This window comes from Sorex fumeus, unplaced genomic scaffold (assembly GCF_029834395.1).
Source record: "Sorex fumeus unplaced genomic scaffold, SorFum_2.1 ptg000024l, whole genome shotgun sequence".
Taxonomy (NCBI): Eukaryota; Metazoa; Chordata; class Mammalia; order Eulipotyphla; family Soricidae; genus Sorex; species Sorex fumeus.
In genome coordinates, this window is record NW_026606081.1 from 40,176,007 (window position 1) to 40,195,947 (window position 19,941).

Below are 19,941 nucleotides of genomic sequence, written 5' to 3' on the forward strand. Positions count from 1 at the left end.
GGGTCTTTGGCATTTTGGTGGTGATCAAGGCACAGTAACTTTGTTCTGTTGTGGTTGTTGTTGTTGTTGTTGTTAGTCTTTGGTTTTTGGTTCTTGTTTTTTAATTTTATTGAATCACTATTGGGCTGGAGCGATAGCACAGCGGTAGGTTGTTTGCCTTGCGTGCAGCCAGCCCGACCCAGCCAGGGTCGGTTCCTCTGCCCCTCTTGAAGAGCCCGGCAAGCTACCGAGAGTATCTTGCCCACGTGGCAAAGCCTGGCAAGCTACCGTGGCGTGTTCAATATGCCAAACACAGTAACAACAAGTCTCAAAAAAAAAAAATGGAGACGTTACTGGGCCCGCTTGAGCAAATTGATGAACAATGGGAGGACAGTGTTTTGTTCTGAATCACCATGAGATAGCTACAAGCTTTCATGTTTGGGTTACAATCACACAATGATCAAACACCTATCCCTCCACTAGTGCACATTCCCCACCACAATATCCCCAGTGTACCCCCCCCTTCCCACCCTCCCCCTGCCTCCATGGCAGACATGATTCCCCATAATCTCTCTCTACTTTTGGGCATTATGTTTTACGATACAGACACTGAGAGGTTATCATGTTTGGCCCTTTATCTACTTTCTGCACACATCTCCCATCCCGACCGATTCCTCCAGCCATCTTTTTCTTAGTGATCCCTTCTCTATTCCAGCTGCCTTCTCCCCTTTGCTCATGAGGCAGGCTTCCAGCTATGGAGCAATCTTCCTGTCCCGTGTATCTACTATCCTTAGGAGTCAGCCTCATGTTAATGTTGTCTTATACTCCACAAATGAGGGCACAGTAACTTTGTACCTATCAACACTAACACTACTGTGATCACGTTACCCCAATGATAATTTAAAAAACAAAGAGCTGGGGGCCGGAGCAATAGTACAGCAGGTAGGGCGTTCACTTTGCACACGGCCAACCTGGGTTCAATCCCTGGCGTCCCATATGGTCCGTCTAATACTGCCAGGAGTAATTTTGAGAGTGTCGAGCCAGGAGTTACCCCTGAGCATGGTCGGGTGTGACCCAAAAGGAAGGGAAAGAAAGAAAGAGAGAAAAAGAGAGAAAGGAAAAGGCAAAATGAGTTTTTTGTACGTAAAAATATACAACATGTGCATTATTGTGGTTTAATGGCAGTATATGTGAATTGCAAGGACGCACAGCCTTAACATGTTTACATTTTTCACAGTCTGCCAAATTAGATATTATTTATTGATAAAGCCTAAATACAACATGGCTTTCTGTCAAACTGAAGATGTTAAAAACAGCTGGTACCAAGAGAAGGAAAGTAAATTATTCATAGGCATTTCATTTGTGGTTTTGCCATCTTTTTTAAGTTACAGAAAAGTCACAATGGAAATTCTTCCCTCCCATCTTGGCTTCTGCTATCAAGCACCTACCCCACTCAGCTACCATGAAAATATTCTCTGTAATTACTTTAAGAGTAAGCCTACAGCTTTGATCATTGCAAATGTGTAATATGAAGGAGGGTGTTTACAGCGCAGTCTGTGATAAGGTGAACGCAGTGCTTCCCCTGATGTTAGAAAGTGTTGAGCAAATGAGCTGCCAGAGAGTAGAATCAAAAGTCTCTAACAAAGTCAATCAATCTACTTAATATGGCATCCTAGTCTCAGTTTTCCTTACTACAAATTTTCTGGCAGTCTAGGGAAGGAGGATGGCCAAGCTGGGGCCAGGAGTGTTACCTCAAGACCACAGGGGCTCCTTTTGATAGTGTCTTGTTTTGTTCTGTTTTGTTTTGGGGTCAGACCCTGCGGTACCTGGCATTGTCTGTACTCCAGAGTCATTCCAGCTGCTGGTAACCCAACCCAAGTCTCCTTCCTACGAAGCAGACCATCTGTGCGGTCCATCTGTCCATCTTTAAAGTTCTGATATCAGAGTCACATGCACATGAGTCATGGCTGTGCTTCCATCTTTCCTTCCCACTCCCTCCCCTTGCCTTGGCCTTAGTACATTGTTTTTCTTCTCAACTCATTCTTACGCTTTGCTCCACAGCTCTCGGAGGCCTTTGTGACCCCACATCTTGATGCCAAATGAGGTCCACCTCTCCTATGCACTCCAGTGTCCGCGCTCACATTCGGGGGAACAGAGCACCAGTATTAATCCTATTTCAGGAGAGACACCCGAGCCAGGGAGACTGTCTGGTTTTAAGCATCAACAAATGTATGAAGAGATGTTGGGCTGAGAGATAGTATAGTGGCTGGGGCACTTGCCTTGCATGCAGTGGGTCTGTTTCCATCTCTGGGTCAAACGCATGGTCCCCTGAGCACGCCCAGGTGTGAATCCTGAGCTCAGAGCAAGGACTAAGCCCTGAGCACAGCTGTGTGTGGCCCCCAAACAAAAGCAAAACCAGGAGAGAGGAGATCTCACTTTCCATTCTGCCACCCTAGCCTGGCCCCAGAGCCTGGGCAACTGAGATGCTTAGGGCTCATCAGTGAAAAGAAGCATATTAGAAATAAGAGGAATTGATGAGCAGACTCAATCTATATTTCCACAAATACCATCCCTAAAAAGCAAGCAATTTGGGACAATTTGGGATTTTTTGGTTTATTTGGTATTTGTTTGTGGGCCACACCCAGCAGTGCTCAGGGCTTACTCCTGGGTCTGTACTCGGGGATCACTTCCTGTGGTCTCAGGGGACCATCTGTGGTGCTGGGGATCAAACTAGGTCAGATGTGCAAGGCCAGCACACTGTCCTCTGTACCAGCTATACTGCTCACTGGCTCCTTAGGACAATTTTGAAAGGAAATAAACACCTAGGGAAAAATGTGGTTTCCCTCTCAATAGGGTCAGGCCTGTCAGTAGATTATCATAACTTAGGTAAATAGCACAGCAGGTAGGGCGTCTGCCTTGCAGGCGGCCGACCCAGATTTAGTTTCTTTGCCCCTCTCAGAGAGCCCGGCAAGCTACCGAGACTATCTTGCCCACACGGCAAAACCTGGCAACCTACCCATGACGTATTCAATATGCCAAAAACAGTAACAACAAGTCTCACAATTTGTTGTAAGACATTACTGGTGCCCGCTCAAGCAAATCAGTGAACAACAGGAAGACAGTGACAGTGACAGGTAAATGTTGGTAGAAGTTAGCAAGGTGAGAATGCTAACTGCTTTCATGGTTTACCAGGAATTCTTGGGACAGGCCTGTTAGCTTCTTTATGAAAAGTTTTGGATAGGCGTTTCCCTTTGCATTTCAGCAAGGAGAAAGAGGTGCTAAATGTTGGTTCCCAAAACTTCATTCCTACAGAAGAACATGGTAACAACACAAATTGTTGTTACCTCTCATGTCTTACGATCTTGTTCTTCTAGAGCCATAGAACCAAATGAAGACGCATCCGCACATGCGTGCGCGCGCGCACACACACACACACACACACACACACACACAGCCCCATATCCTCACTTCCATGAACTCACACAGTTTTCCCAGAATCTTTGAGTCATCATCACACCCTATTTTGAGTTTTCTTACAATTAAAAAAAAAGCCTCTAGCAACTTGATTTCTGCTGCTGTTGTTTTCCATATTTTTTAATAGAACAGCTAAAGACCATTCTTTAACCAGTCTAATAACTTTAAACACTCTTGGGTCTTTATTTGTTCAACTATTAATTTTTTAACGCCTGTTATACCGGTCAGCCTCTTAAATGTTTTTAAATATTTGACCCAACTTAGGACAGTTTACAAACCTATTCATCATCTAGTGGTTGGTTTGTTTCCTTAAGTGAAATAAATCCTACATCAGAAGCTCAAGTTCTGAAAAAATAAAAATAAACTGAGATCTGAGTCATGTGAAATTAAAACAAAAACAAAAAACAGTACTGTAAATAACATCTTAAGTGCCTCAATTCACAAATTAGTTGTCTTTGTCACACAAGTTCCAGTGGTTTAGGAAGTGGCTTCATCTAGGAATTACCTTGTCTCATAGCAGCTGCTCTTTCCTATTTTGTGTTTCTTCTGTTAAAATACAAAGGCTTGTTTTGCTTTTTAATACATACTTTCCTAGGTCAGACTTTATTTTCTTTAATTTATGGCTTGGGGCTCACATCAGCTCCACTCAGGGCTAACTCCCAGTTCTGACTTGCGTGCGAGGCAAGTGCCTTAACCCCTCAGCTACTAGTCCACATGTGGGGGGGGGACTTGTAGGAGGAGCACACCCAAAGGTGCTCAGTGTGCACTCCTGGCTCTGTGCTCAGGGACCACTCTTGGCAGTGTTCAGGGACCATATGGGATGCTGGGGATAGTACCTGAGTCTGTGACATGCAAGGCAAGCACCTGCTGTACTATCTCTGTGAACCCAAGGGTGGTTTTTCAGGTACCTCAGATAAGTCAGTAACACCTAATCCAATCAGAAACTTAATCATATTAGATTTGGAATCGAACATTGTAAGTAACCTCTGAGTAAATCTGAAATTTTCCTTTTGCAGATGCAAGTATTGGCATTACGATGAAAACCTGCTCACTTCCAGTGTTATCATTGTCTTCCATAATGAAGGATGGTCAACCCTCATGAGGACAGTCCACAGTGTAATTAAAAGGACCCCAAGGAAATATTTGGCAGAAATCGTGCTAATTGATGATTTCAGTAATAAAGGTAATGAATGGCCCTAGGACTGACATTTGGTCTATAAAATAAGTTAATTATGAGTAATTGCAAAAATGTGATTTTAAAGGTCTTTAAATTTTAATGATGAGCGTCTATTGATGCTGGTATCAACAAGCTGGCACTAACCCAAGTATTCTATGTGAGTCATTTACTGCTGACAATTAATCCCTACAAAGGATAATGCTATTATATTCCTCTTATGCCTGAGGTTCAGAGTTGTTAAAAGAACTTACTCAACAGTATAGGTACTTAATAGCTGCATCCAGAGTGACAAATTAAGAAGTCTGTGTATTTAACTGTCATTGTATGCTGTTCCAGATGTTTGGTTCTTACATTTGCAGAAGTTTATTCCTAGATGTATGGAAAGACTGAAAACAACACAATTGTACATGTTCCATGATACTATCCCCATGATTCTGAAGCACCATCTGAGCTGCACACTGAAATCCATATACTCGCTTGGTGGCTTGAAATTTGTGTTTGAATGCTAATACAACAGTTGAATTGGACCAGAAACCATGGAGAAATATTTACTAGGCCAGAGAAGTCGTACAGGGGTTAAGAGACTCATCTTAAATGGGTCCACTGTGGTTTAACCCCCAGATGCAGATGCCTCCCCCCCAGCGAGCAAAACTAGAAATGAACCCTGACAACTGGAATAGAGAAGGGATCACTAAGACAATTATGGTTGGAGGAATCGTTCATGATGGATGATGTGTGCTGAAAGTAGATAAAGGACCAAACATGATAACCTCCCAGTATCATATTGCAAACCGTAATGCCCAAAAGCAGAGAGAGTATGGGGGAAATTGTCTGCTATGGAGGCAGGGGAGGGTTGGAAAGGGATGGGGGAGGGGAATACTGGGGACATTGGTGGTAGAGAATGTGCACTGGTGGAGGAATGGATGTTTGATCACTGTATGTAAATGAAACTCAAACATGAAAGCTTTGTAACTGTATCTCACAGTGATTCAATTTAAAAAATTGAATTAAATTAAATTTAAAAAAAAGAAACAAACCCTAAGCACAGCTAGGAGTAGCCGTGTCACTCAACCCCAATGTGGAGGAAGAGGAGGAGGAAGAATAAGAGGAGGAAAAGGAGGAAGAAGAGGAGGAGGAATAATTTACTAAAGAATATTTTGTTCTGTATTTGATTTAAGATAATAGAAAATTATGTGTTTCTCTTGTTTTTTGGAACCATTTTATAGCATTTATGGAGGCATTGGTTTCTCTTTGATCAGCTTGACAAAAGAGAGATTGAACAGTGATTTTCCAGATAAGGGTGTCTCAAAGCTAATGTTCTTTCCTTAAAATATATCCACGATTATAAACTCAATATGTATCAGGAAGGAGTGGGTATTTCTGGCTCTGTGCTCAGGAGCGGCTCTGGGTATGCTTGGCATAGTGCCAGGGATAAAAACCATGGTTGGCTGCACGCAGGGCAAAGCACCTTACCCACTGTACTATCTCTCTGGCCCCTGAACATAAATTCTAAATAACATAAATATCAAAAGATAGAAGGTGCTGGAGCAATAGCACAGCGGGTAGGGTGTTTACCTTGTACACAGCCGACCCAGGTTCGATTCCCAGAATCCCATATGGTTCCCCAAGCACCTCCATGAGTAATTCCTGAGTTCAGAGCCAGGAGTAATTAACTTACCCCTGTGCATCGCCAGGTGTGACCCAAAAAGAAGAAAAAAAAGATAGAAAACGTGATGTCAAGGAAGTAGCTCAAATAGAAGAGCACATGTATTGCTTGTGCAAGATTCTGAGTTTCTTCTCTGGCACCGCGTGCCCTGTGCACCCAGCACTGTCCACACAAGCAGGTTGTGACACGTGTGGCCCATCTATTCAGTAAAAACCTAACAACTCATGAAAGCAAGCATGCTTAGAACATGCCACTGCTTGACTCCAAATCAGCCTGCGAAATTTCAGAACCTTTAACAGGATTGCTGAGACACAGACCTGAGTTGTTATTTATCCTTCTTTGCTTACCATAAAACAATTGAAACTTTGGAAGAATGACTACTTGATAACAGGAAGATATTTGTTTTTTATGGCAAATAAGGTTTGCAGGGAATTTTTATGTGTGTGTAAGCGATATCATTGAATATAAGGTGAGCGGGAAAGACGGAATGTGGATGGCATGAGAACACCATTCAAAATGGCTTTATAAAAGCTTCTTCCAAAACTTAATTTAGAACTCTTGCAGTCTGGATAAATCTCTGCTATTTTTGCAAGGACCTGACCAGAATCTTGATCTTATAGACATATGTTACTGTGCAGAAGAAATAGAAAAATGGTCTCTTCCTCCCTTATCTTTGTGTAACTAAACACTGTTTTCAGTAATCATTTTTAACTGTACTAGAGAATGTATCACTCAAAATATTTTTTAGTCTTGTCATGATATCTAATGAGTTTAGCTTAACTCTAGGTTGCAATTTTCTGTGCCAAGAATGTGTTCATTAATAATATCATTCGTGTCTCAAGAGAAATATTTTAAAATATATTTTACTGAGATTTTGTTGGCACTTGACAGCATTTTGGATTTAAAATAAAAAAATCTAAATCCTCAAAATTAACTGAGAAACCCCATGGACCGGTAGAACTGGGCTTAGAACTACACCAGGGTTAAAAAAAAAAAAAAAAAGGTTTTTTGAAAAATTAAAGGGAAAATTTCATTGATTTTCTGGGGGAAAAAATGTAATTCAGCATGAGAATTATAAATTAAATTCTCAGATTCTCAACATGGGGTTTTAATTTGCAATTTTCATTAAAACTGGATGTCAGAAAAGTTTTTCCTCTCAATTTTGAGAGCTCGTCTGTAGGGAATTTGCTAACTCTTGGCCCCCTAGGAATGAGCTCAAGTATTAAGTAGACAGTATTTGTACCTCTATAACCACTGATTCTGTACTAGTCACATCTTTTTTTATTAGGTTTGCATTCACAGGCGAACAAGTTGCATAGCCCATATAAAATGTATTTTATAAAAAACATTTTTTCTAGGTATCATATTATTGTACTCCACAGAAACAACTTTTGTGTCTCCAAGAAACACATTTAGGGATCCAGGCACTTGTTTGGCTGTAAGGGGTCAATCCTACAGGCTCAGGATAATGGAAACCAAAGTACTATCCTGGGAAGGAGAGATGGGATCTAGGCTGAGTTGCTCTGTGCTCAGGGATCACTCCTGGCAGTGCTTGGGGGATGATATAAGGTGCTGGGGATCAAACCCAGAGCCACAGCATGCAGCAGAGCAAGTGCCCAACCCACTGTACTATCTCTCCAGCCCCAGCTATCCAGGTACTTGTTGATGCTTAAAATCCAAAAAGATGGAGTCTTTTGATGGTCACTTGCCAGTTGATGGGAACTGTATTGCTTATCCCAGGGCTTTAACCTTCTCCAGTACTGCTTGTACCTGGAGAAAGATGCCCAGAGACAAGTTTGAAGAAGCTACATCCTGGCTCGATTCCCCTGATATCATAGGACATCATCTGCCGGCAGCCTGGCTTCTGAAATGCTGGGCCATGGCTGCTGCCAAAGCAAGCAAAACATTGTGCCTGAAAGCTTTTAGAGAGGGTGTTAATGTGAGAATCTCCATTTGTGCAGCAGTAGGCAGAGTGGATTACCTCATGCTGAAAGAGAATGCTTAACTATTCTTGGGCTAACTACTTCTTTGTCGCCATGTTAACTTCAAAAACTCTCGAATAATACACTGCCTAGAGATGAAACATTCCAGCTGGGCCTGAAAGGTAGTACATGCGGTATAGCACGTGCCTTGCGTGTGGCTGATCCTGGTTTGAATCCCTGGCACCACATATGACCGTCCCTTCTCCCACCCCGTCCTGGCACAATCAAGGGTCATTCCTGGACACAGGGTCAGGAGTAGACCCTGAGCCATGCTGGATATGGCCCCAAAGCACACACCCCCCCCCCCAAATTGAACTACAATAAATATTCCTTCTGTCTATCTGACTTTCAAGGTTTTTTCTGTGAACTATCCCTGTTTTTGAAAGGAAATTATAGTTTAAATGATTTATATGCATACATGTCACTTACGATGTTGATTGCCTTGTTCACCCACAGAACACTTGAAAGAGAAACTCGATGAGTATATTAAGCTGTGGAATGGCCTAGTGAAGGTATTTCGAAACGAAAGGAGAGAAGGTTTAATTCAAGCACGGAGTATCGGTGCCCACAAAGCTAAACTTGGACAGGTAGGAAACATTAGACCTCTACAATGTCTCCTTTGGGGATGGGTAACTAGAGGATCATAGACCTTTTCAAGTACCCTTCAGGAAAAAATAATTTTTTTAAATTGAAACAAAATGCTGGCTTGAACAGTTAACGTATATGTCAAAATTGACTGTGGAGCGCATGCGTATTAGCACCTGTGTAAGTGCGAATGGTGTGTGGTGTGTGATGTGCCATATGTGAGGAGTGTTCTTTCATCCTGCCTCTTTTCTTTAAGGTTTTGATATACCTTGATGCCCACTGTGAGGTGGCAGTTAACTGGTATGCACCACTTGTAGCTCCCATTTCTAAAGACAGGTAACATCGCCTTGCTTTTTTTTTTCTTTCCTGGTTAAAAAGTCAACCTCACCCTAGAAGGACTCCTGGTGTTCTCATTCTTCTGATGTCAGTGCCAGTTAGTGCCCCAAGCGTTGCGTTGGAAGCACTGTCATCCAGCTAGTGGTTGGCTGGGGTGGATGCTGTGATTCTCCTTAATCTCTGGGCTCATTTGGATGTAGGCAGTCAGGGCGCTTGGGAGAAGCCTAGGGCATCTCCCTGGAAAAAAACCCCGGTGGTTGGGTGGTGAAGAAACTTCTCAAATAATGAGGTCTCTCTCTCTCTCTCTCAGAGCAGTATTAATGAATGGCTACCCACTAAATTGTGGTCACAGCCCTAAAAGACTCAAAGGAGAGGGCTTTGAAATTATTTAATACCCTTTGGGATTTTTTTCATGCCCTTTTTAAATTAGTGCTTTACATAGTAAGGGCCAGCTGTTACTCCTGCCAATGCTGTAGGTTCCTATAGAAACATTCAAGTTCTCACACAGAAGCAATGGCTCATGAAAACGCAGTCGGCCTCGTTAGCTCCTCAGAAGTAGCTGAAACAATAGACAGTAGCAGCCGTCCTGTCCTCTGGCTCCGAAAGCTGTCTTGAGTTCTGACAGCTCTGAGGTCTAGCAAAAGCAGATGCCTCCCTGTGGAGGCTGGTAAGAGTCGGAAGGAGAACCTGGAGAAGGTCTCCGGTGCACACTCGCTGCAGACCCTCTGGCTTCATCCTCCTGGCAACCCTGACAGAGAGATGTTATTAGCTCACATACTAAGGGGACGCTGAGGCTTAACCTGACAGCTGATAAACCATCACACTGCCTGCTCTCCTGGACCTTTTTTGCACTGCACCATGTACTTTGAAATCAAGGAATTATGAAGGAAAAAGGGAGGATAAGGACAATTTCACCTCTCTGGGTGAAAAGGAGCCTCACACCAGAGCAGTGAAAAAGGAATTTTCTCCAAGAGTCCCCAGGATCCAAAACCTGAAGGGAACCAGCAGTGTCCCTTAAACCCTCTCTCCCCACACAGAACTTCCCATCCCCTGGGGTCCTCTTCCTCCTCCCTAATTGCTCAAAAACACCTTACCTGAGGAAGAAAAACTGCTCTCCCCGATTTTGGAAGGCGATTTAAGACCTTTTCTGATGAGACAAAGAGTGAAATAAGCAGGGTCACCAGTTCTCTGTCGTGCTGACTCTCGGCCACCCAGGATTTGCACTTTCATGAAAGTCAAATAAAAAGGATTTGTTTCCTCCGGGTTGTCATGCCATGCCATAAATTCTGCAGCAGCTATATTTTTCTTGTTATTTAAAAAAGCAGGACAACAATACTTTTTGTTTGTTTGTTTTTCAATAAAAGCTGGGTTGTTATTCTTGTTTGATAATACAAGCAGGAGAAAGATCAAATAAAGTACAGGAACAGATTTTCATAACTGACCCCAAAGCAATAGAAAGCTACACGTTGGGAGAGCTAAGATTCTACACACACACACACACACATACACTCCCACACACACACAATCTCTCTCTCTCTCTCTCTTTCTCTCTCTCTGTCTCTCTCTGCTAAGATTTTACACACACACATACACTCTCTCACACACAATGTCTCTCTCTCTGCTAAGATTCTACACACACATACACTCTCTCACACACAATCTCTCTCTCTGCTAAGATTCTACACACACACATACACTCTCTCACACACAATCTCTCTCTCTGCTAAGATTCCACACACACACACACACACACACACACACACACACACGGACATTTTTAATGGATTAGGAGAGAAAACAATAGAAAAATGCTGTGAATAATGTCAGGTTATCTAGAGAAAGTTGTAGGATGACAGTGAATATGAGAAAGCGTCCTTAATTTCCATGGCCAGACTCTTTGTCCTGATCGTTTATCTGTAAACTGGGGGTCAGGGACAGTCACCACACCCTGCTCTTGCCAGCATAGGCCCCTTGACTCTTCCCAAGGGTTCGTTTAGTTCTAGATTCTCAAGCTGCATAGTCAAGCTCTCTAGCGCCAAGCAAAGCAATCCACCCACAAAAAGAGAGCATCTAGCTAGGCATGCCAAACCAGTCAGTTTTGGGTTCTTAAATGCGTTTTCATTTTCTGTAAATGTTTCAGAACTACATGTACTGTGCCTCTAATAGATTACATAGATGGGAATGACTATTCCATTGAACCACAGCAAGGTGGGGATGAAGATGGCTTTGCCAGAGGGGCCTGGGACTGGAGTTTGCTATGGAAGCGTATTCCTCTAAGCTACAAGGAAAAGGCCAAAAGAAAACATAAAACTGAACCTTATCGGTAAAGATTATTACTTTATATTCTTATGTTGAATGTTTATCTAAGTCCTTTTTTTTTCCTTCCCCATGTGCTCATATAAATATGTGGGTCCCTACATACCATCCATTTCATCTTTGCTGCCATCCTCAACACAACACAGAACCATTTGCACTGTGCCGCTTATAGATGTCATAAATGGCAACACATATCAAATTGTACCCCAAGGGGGTGGTGACGAAGATGGGTATGCCCGAGGAGCATGGGATTGGAGTATGCTCTGGAAACGGGTGCCTCTGACCTCTCGCGAGAAGAAAATGAGAAAGACAAAAACTGAACCATATCGGTAATCACTAAATCACTTACATGTTTTTCTTTATATGCTGTTGCTGCTAACCTACTAACCTCTTGCCATGCTGAAAATGAACCTGTAGATTCTGTCTTCCAACTCCGAGTGGGTTTCTGTCCTTGCACTGAAGTCTCACGTAATTTTTGAGAAACACGTTGCTGGAGTGAGTGCCACCAATGATGACCTCACACCTCACTGGCTTCGCCCACCGCACAGCCAGACACCGTGGCAGAGACACAGTCTCATCCTTGAGAACTAGGCGCTGGGCTGTTTATCAGATGTAATGCACATCTGCTTCTTGGTCACTTCCCGACACGCAAGCACTCTTTGGGAAAGGGGAACATTAGAAAACATTTGTTCCAAATACAAGTGGAAAAAAGAAAATCTTGGCCACCCAGTCATAGTAGATGAGAGAAACACTGAATTTGATTCTTTGAGAGATGGTGTTGTTCTGTAAGTTTAGCATGTTTAAATCATTTTCAGTCCAAGTTTTCCTTCCACTTTAATGCCGTGGAGGTAGGTTAGAGGGTTTTGAGGTTTGGGGTTTTAGAGTTCTTTTTATATTTGGGGGGGTGTTTCCCTTAGTTTTGCAAACTCTTTTTTTTTTTTTCGCTCAGAAATTACTCCTGGCTCTGCACTCAGGAATTACTCCTGACTGTGCTTGGGGGACCATATGGGATGCTGGTGATCGAACCCGGGTGGCTGCGTGCAAGGCAAACACCGTAGCCACTGCACTATCACTCCGGCCCAGTTTTACAAACTCTTGAATACTAATTTTGTAGAGTTGTATATGCTGAATAAAAAATACACACCTTCAGAAAAATGTACCCTAGAATCTTTTAATATTTCACTAAAGAGTGCTTGATTTAAGGGAGGTTTTATTCCAAAAATTATCTTTGGTCCCTTCTTCCAGCTCTTCAGATGTAGCCAATCAATCTATTCAATTCTTTTGGTCTTTTGACTGGAGGGTGTTGCTGTCTTTTGAAAGAATGACCCCAAACAAAATGTTCACTCAAATGCTCCAAGAGGTTTCTCCGTGCAGTGTCATTGTGATCTTACAGAAAAGTGCAATTATTCTAATTTGACTTTCTGCTCCTACAGTTGGCTTTGGTTGAGTGCTTCCCGTTGCATGTTAATACCCTTAGCACTGTTTGGGGACCGGGTTTCCCTGCAGCTGGGATTTGAGTATTATCGAGATACTGAAATGGCAAACATGAGAAATTATAAAGCTTCAAGCTCTAGTTGATGTTTCCCTTGAAGTTCCTTTTTTCCTTTCTTTCTTTTTTTTTCTTTTCAAAGCAGCCCAAGAATCTGCTATTCATGGACATAACAAGTAATTCTAGAGAAAGTCATAGAGAAGATCGTGTTTATGTTTTTTGCTAATTCCACAGGATAGTAGAGAGTTTTATTTTTCTCTTAAAGAGGTAAGAAAAAATGTAAAGGAGGTTTCCCTTTAATTCACTGGCTATAGCACAGCCGTAGGGCGTTTGCCTTGCACGCAGCCAACATGGCCGACCTGAGTTCGATTCCTCCGCCCCTCTCGGAGAGCCCAGCAAGCTACTGAGAGTATTCGATATGCCAGACACAGTAACAACAAAGTCTCCAATGGAGACGTTACTGGGCCCGCTCTAGCAAATTGATGATCAACAGGAGGGCCTTTACTTTTACTTACTTTATGGAGCGATAGCACAGCGGTAGGGCGTTTGCCTTACAAGCGGCCAACATGGCCGACCCGAGTTTGATTCCTCCGCCCCTCTCGGAGAGCCCGGCAAGCTACCGAGAGTATTCGATATGCCAGACACAGTAACAACAAAGTCTCCAATGGAGACGTTACTGGGCCCGCTCGAGCAAATCAATGAACAATGGCAGGACCTTTAGCTTTTCATATTAATATGTATTTTTCAAGTATGTGCTGAAATAAGTAGAAATATATATTTTTTATATATTTTTTTAATTTTTTGCTTTTTGGATCACACCCAGTAATGCTCAGGGGTTACTCTTGACTCTGCACTCAGGAATTACTCTTGGCAGTGCTTGGGGGACCGTATGGTATACCAGGGATCAAGCCCAGGTTGGCCGTGTGCAAGGCAAATGCCCTACCTGCTGTGCTAACACTCTGCCCCCCCCTTTTTTTTCTTTTTGGGTAACACTTGATGATGCACAGGGGTCAATCTTGGCTCTGCACTCAGGAATCACTCCTGGCAGTGCTCTGGGGACCATGTGGGATGCTGGAAATTGAACCTGGCTTGACCTCATGCAAAGCAAACACCCTACCCACTGTGCTATTGCTCCAGCCCCAAGATAAGTAGAAATGTAGAAATATATATGTATGTATATATATATATATCACTTGATCACTTGACTTCATATATATATATATATATATATATATATATAATTGTCTTTTTTGGGTCACACCCGGCAATGCACAGGGGTTACTCATGGCTCATGCACTCAGTAATTACTCCTGATCCTGATGATGCTCAGGGGACCATATGGGATGCTAGGAATCAAACCCGGGTTGGCTGCGTGCAAGGCAAATGCCCTACCCGCTGTGCTATCGCTCTAGCCCCCTTGAAACATGCTTTAATTGTGGAAAACCAGGCCACTTTTTTGCTTTGTGGTATAGGAGACATATTTTAGGTAGAAAAGGAATAAGAGAATGAGTTTACCCAGATAATGATTTTCCTTTGATATTGCTATTAGTACCTGATTTATCATTTATCCACTCAACCAATATTTAATGAGTACTTACAATACTCCAGGCACTGTTTTCTGGCCATACATTTTTAGAAGTTGTGTTCCCTCATGGTGCTTAAAATAAAGTGGATCGGACAGATATTAAACAGATAACTCTGCTGATGATTCGGTAACAGCTGGGAGAAGCGGAATGAAGAAAAATCCCAAGGCACATTGGAGCTTACAGGAAGGAGAGCGTTTTTTGGATCATCGGTTCCTGCAACATGTCTCAGAGGTTAGGGACCAAAGGATGGATACACGAGAGCTCGTACACTGGCACCATGCAGGCTGGGCCTCTCTGCCTATCTGGGCAGGCAGAACCGAACAAAGGACCTACCAGCTGCGAGTTTAGGCAGAATTCTGAGCAATGGTGACAGTGAAGTGGAAGAGAAGTAGATAGATTCAATGGTTAAGGCACTCTCCTTGCATGTGTCCGACCAGGGTTTAACCCCTAGCATGACATGTGGTCCCCTGAGCACTGCAGAAGAGATGCCTGAGCACAGACTGGTGTGGCCCCCAAAACAAAATGAAACAAAAAGGAATTTGGGGGACCGGAGAGATAGTACAGGGGGTAGGGCACTTGCTTTGCATGCACCTGACATGGATTCAGTCCCCAGCATCACATATGATTCCCCCGAGCATCCCGAGAGTGATCCCTGAGCATAGACTGGGGCTGTAGAGCTAGTACAGTGGGTAAAGTGCTTGCCTTGCATGCAGATAACCAGGGTTCAATCCCCGACGTTACATATGGTCCCCTGAGCACCCCAGAAGTGATCCCTGATCCCCAAACCAAAGTCAGTAGGGAATTCAATATCATGGATGATGCTGGAGGTACTCTAATAGAGGAACTTTACTTAAGAATGGGTAGGGAGAGCAAGGAACAAGGAGAAAATGAACGCCCCCCCCCCCCCCCCGGCACTTCTTATGATGGGAGTGGCTTCTCCCTACAAAGCTACCAGATCTCTGCACACCCCACACCCCCCATCCTAGGTCGTGCCCAGTGCTAGACCCCATTCAAGAAGTCCCACAGCTTGTCTTCTTGTCTTCCCACTTCCCACCACAGTAAATAGCGATGTCAGATTCCTCCTGTGTCGTTCTATGCTACATTCGCAAACTCTGAATGAACTGTGCCTATTCTATAATGATTTACGCCCTTATTTGGCAAGGCCCCTGAGCTATAAAATTAAAAGCTGGCAGACTGCTTCCATGGTGCATGGTTTCACTCATCCCAGAATGACTCATAAATCATTCTAGGAGCAGTTAGCAGACCAAGACTGGGTGGCTCAGTATTTTTAGGAGCAAAGGAAAAAAGCCTTTTAACTAACCTGAGGCTTAATTTTTAAATCAACAGAGGTACCGGGGCGCCCTCTAATGGCCAAATGATGCAATGTTCTCATTTGTTAAAAGCTGTAATTGGATCTTAAAAATTCACTCAGGAATTAGGAACAGCCCGCTCGAGTTATGTAAAGGCTTTATAATTTCTTCATGTTTGATCATATTTATTTTTTTATTTTCTGTGCATTATTTCCAATAAGGCTTGTCTATTGATGAAGGCACATTGGGTAATTTTTCTTGGATATTTACTGCCTTCTTTCTCTCTCTTAGGTCCCCAGCCATGGCTGGTGGGTTATTTGCCATTGAACGAGATTTCTTCTTTGAACTTGGTCTCTACGACCCAGGCCTTCAGATTTGGGGTGGTGAAAACTTTGAGATCTCATACAAGGTAACCTCTTCTTCCCCCGACTCTTGTGACTTTCAGAGGAGGCTGGTGTCTTTGTGTAACGCTAGTGAGGGCCTAAGTTATGAGACATGACTGGAAAAAAACATGTGTGTCTCAGGGATATAGGTAAAACCTCCCAACTTACTCCATCCTCTGTGGTTCAGTAGCCAATTGGGCTGAACACAAACTTCTTTGTTCTTACAGGGGGTCCCTTTCTTTTTTATATATTTTTTTAATTTTTAATTGAATCATCACGTCACCGTGGGATACAGTTACAAAGCTTTCACGATTGAGTTTTAGCCATACAGTGTCCCAACACCCATCCCTCCACCAGTGCACATTTCCCACCACTAGTGTCCCCCATATCCCTCCTGCGACATCCACCATTTTGTTTGCCTTACACGCTGCCAACCGGGCCGACGTGGGTTCAATTCTTCCACCCCTCTCAGAGACTCTGGCAAGCTACCGAGTATCTCGCCCTCACAGCAAAGCCTGGCAAGCTCCCCGTGGTGTATTTGTTATGCCAAACACAGTAACAAGTATCACAATGGAGAGGTTACTGGGCCCGCTCGAGCAAATCGATGAACAACGGGAGGACAGTGCTGCAGTGCTATTTATTATTATTATTATTATTATTATTGAGTCGCTGTGAGGTACACAATTATAAAGCTTTTCATGATTGGATTTAGGTCATACAATGACCCAACACCCGTTGACCCTCCACCAGTGTCCATTTCCCACCCTCAGTGGCCCCCTCCCACTACCCCCACAGGGGGTCCCTTTGTTCGAGATGCTCTTCAGAGAGCATCAGTACGGGAGACACCTTTACCTGTCTGGCACGCGAGGCAGACCCGACAATCACTGACACAGACACTGACACATGCCTCCCTGCCTGCCCCCACCATGAAGGCAGCACCTGGGCTGCGTTGCCTCTCAAGAGTACCCCCTTCTCCTTGCACCTCCCCAAGGCCCAAAAGAAAGATCGAGAACCAGAGCAGAGTCTGAGTTCAGCAGATACTCAGATCTTCGGTGTTCACGCTTCGTACTTGGGGACACAGGGGAGAACCCAGTCCTTGCTCCTGAGGAATGAGTGATCAATGAGAATCGAGTGTGTGATCGTGTGATCCCAGGGTTAAGTGCAGCGACGTTCGGCTGGTCTGATTAAGCAGCAGCACCGGGCCAGGAGTAGGACTGTAGCCAGAGCTAGACAGATGGACACGGCGCTGCTGAGCTGGGGGCCAGGCAGGCGAGGAGAGAGGAACTTCTAGTCGATTGGCTGCAAGGGCGAATCATGTAGAACGTGTCGGGAAGCCAGCCTGGCAGAATCTGTCCATGTCGGAAAGAAACCCACGCAGAGAAAGCGGACGAGTACGTGAAGAATGTACTGAAGAGTCTGAAATGCTGAGCTCAGGGATTTTTTTTTCTTTCTTTTGCTTAATTTGATAAGCAGTGGGAAACCATCTGGGATATTAAGCAGGGGAATGATCTGACCCGAAGCTGCCTTTCAGCTAGAATACTGTCCTGCTATAAATAAAGAGAGCATGAGCGAGAAGCCAGAGGTGAAAAAGCCAGTTGGAAGGTTATTCTCATAATCACCGAGGTGGGAAGGGTATTAGCGATGGAAATGAAGAGTGTGTTAGGAATGAAGGCTCTGTGTGACTTTGTAAGGTGACCCTGGGAAAAAGTCGCTTGGAGTCAGGCACAAGAAGAGCCCCCAGCACTGTGTATTAGCACCCACCCCCTTCCACCAACACCCTTCCCACCACCAACCATGGTCCTCTTCGTTTTCTTATGAGCTCAGAAAAACAAATTATTTTTAGGATGTGTTTAGTTGAGAATCCCTGTGGACACTGTTTAATTTAGATTTTAGATTGACCTTGGGAAAACACATTTTCAACTCTAATTTATCTTGGCATTTGAAAAATGTTTCCACGTGTGTTTTGTTGTTGCTTTTTTCTTCCTCCTCCCCCCCACTAGATATGGCAATGCGGCGGCAAACTACTCTTTGTCCCTTGTTCCCGTGTCGGACACATCTATCGCCTTTCGGGCTGGCAAGGGAACCCTCCCCCCGTCTATGTTGGGTCCTCGCCAACGATAAAGGTGAGTTTGTCGCATTCATTTCAAAACTTTAGAATTTAGACAGGATTGGAATGGGACTGAAAAAAGCAGAATTACACAACTTTGCAAATGTTCATAAGTATGCTCATTCTGGGCATCTAATAATTGATTGCAATGTTTGTATTTTAGATTTAATGAATTCAGTGCTCAGAATTCCATGTGACACACAATTATATATTATTATTCCACATCAAATATTTCCGTTAAGCTGATGGTAATATTAAGTTGACTGTACTAACTTAGCTCTGACATGTCATAACTTGGGAGTTCAAGTGTGAATTGGGATTGTATTTCACCTTTTGGCTAGCTTTGCTAGCCAGCGAAGCCTGATTCTGCTGCCTGAATCAATCACACTGCTTCCTGCTCTTAACTTAGAATAGACTGGGTTTCATCTGAAGTGTCTTCCTACTTTGTGTTTGGTGAGTTGGTTTGATTCTTAGGTCATGTCCAGTGATGCTCAGAGGCTACTCCCAGCTCAGTGCTCAGGAGTCACTCTTCTATAGTGCTGGGGATCAAACCCAGAGGCCTCCCACCTGCCAAGCATGTGCTCCAGCCTTTTGTGCCAAATCCCAGGCCCTCAGAGGGGTTTAGTATCATATCCCATTCGAAGAACAATCCCTATATTTAATAGTCTTGAGTATATTGAATTTTTTTTCCTTTTTGGGTCATACCTATCGATGCACAGGGATTACTCCTGGCTCTGTACTCAGGAATTACCCATGGCGATGCTCAGGGGACCATATAGGATGCTGGGAATGAAGCCCAGGTTAGCCGCGTGCAAGGCAAATGCCCTACCCACTGTGCTATTGCTCCAGCCCCCTAGATTGAATATTTTTAAATAAATACTTGTTTTAATTGCTTATACTCGGTAGGGAAATAAATGTCCTACAACCTGGAGAAAAGGGTTGAGAGGAAAAACACCTTCCATGAGTCACACGTGAGTGAAATAATGGTTTGTGTTTTAGCTTTTAAAAATTAGAAGAATTGGGGCTGGAGTTATAGTACAGCGGGTAGGGCATTTGCCTTGCACACGGCCAACCCGGGTTCAATTCCCAGCATCCCATATGGTCCCCTGAGCACCAACAGGAGTAATTCCTGAGTACAGATGCACCCCCGTGCATCGTCAGGTGTGACCCAGAAAGCAAAAAAAAAAAAATTAGAAGGATCATGGGCCAGAAAGTTGGTCCAGGGGTAAGGTGTTTGTCTTGTACACACTGAGCCTGGTTCCATCCCTGGAACCTCTTAGGATTCCCTGAGCACTGCCAGGTATGGCCCTAATGTACACACCCTTCCCCCTGACCCAAATTATTTGGAGTTTGTGTGCTAAGCAACATCCCATTTTTGAATGCTAAGATCTCTGGTTGCCCCAAATGGGGAAGCATCACACAGAGTCTTGTGTCCTTGAGAGTCACTTGCTTGTTTCTCTGGTGAGGCTATTTTTAGAAACCCCGTTCAGAGCAAAGGCCACTGTGGGCCAGAGCCCAGTCAAAGGCCCAACGAAGTCTTGGGACAGCTCC

General features: G+C 43.8%; 1 protein-coding gene across 2 annotated transcripts in view; it reads left to right on the top strand.

Moving 5' to 3' along the window:
• Positions 1-19,941, top strand: part of GALNT7 (polypeptide N-acetylgalactosaminyltransferase 7) — a 135,394-nt gene that overhangs the window by 106,845 nt on the left and 8,608 nt on the right. The window contains exons 3-8 of one of the 2 annotated variants that reach the window (XM_056113871.1): positions 4,470-4,636; positions 8,735-8,865; positions 9,120-9,199; positions 11,340-11,522; positions 16,192-16,309; positions 18,284-18,406. In XM_056113871.1, coding sequence (XP_055969846.1) covers positions 4,470-4,636; positions 8,735-8,865; positions 9,120-9,199; positions 11,340-11,522; positions 16,192-16,309; positions 18,284-18,406 — 802 coding nt within the window. Of the gene's footprint in view, positions 1-4,469; positions 4,637-8,734; positions 8,866-9,119; positions 9,200-11,339; positions 11,523-11,661; positions 11,845-16,191; positions 16,310-18,283; positions 18,407-19,941 lie in introns of both variants that reach the window. The other variant, XM_056113870.1, reaches the window with a different exon arrangement.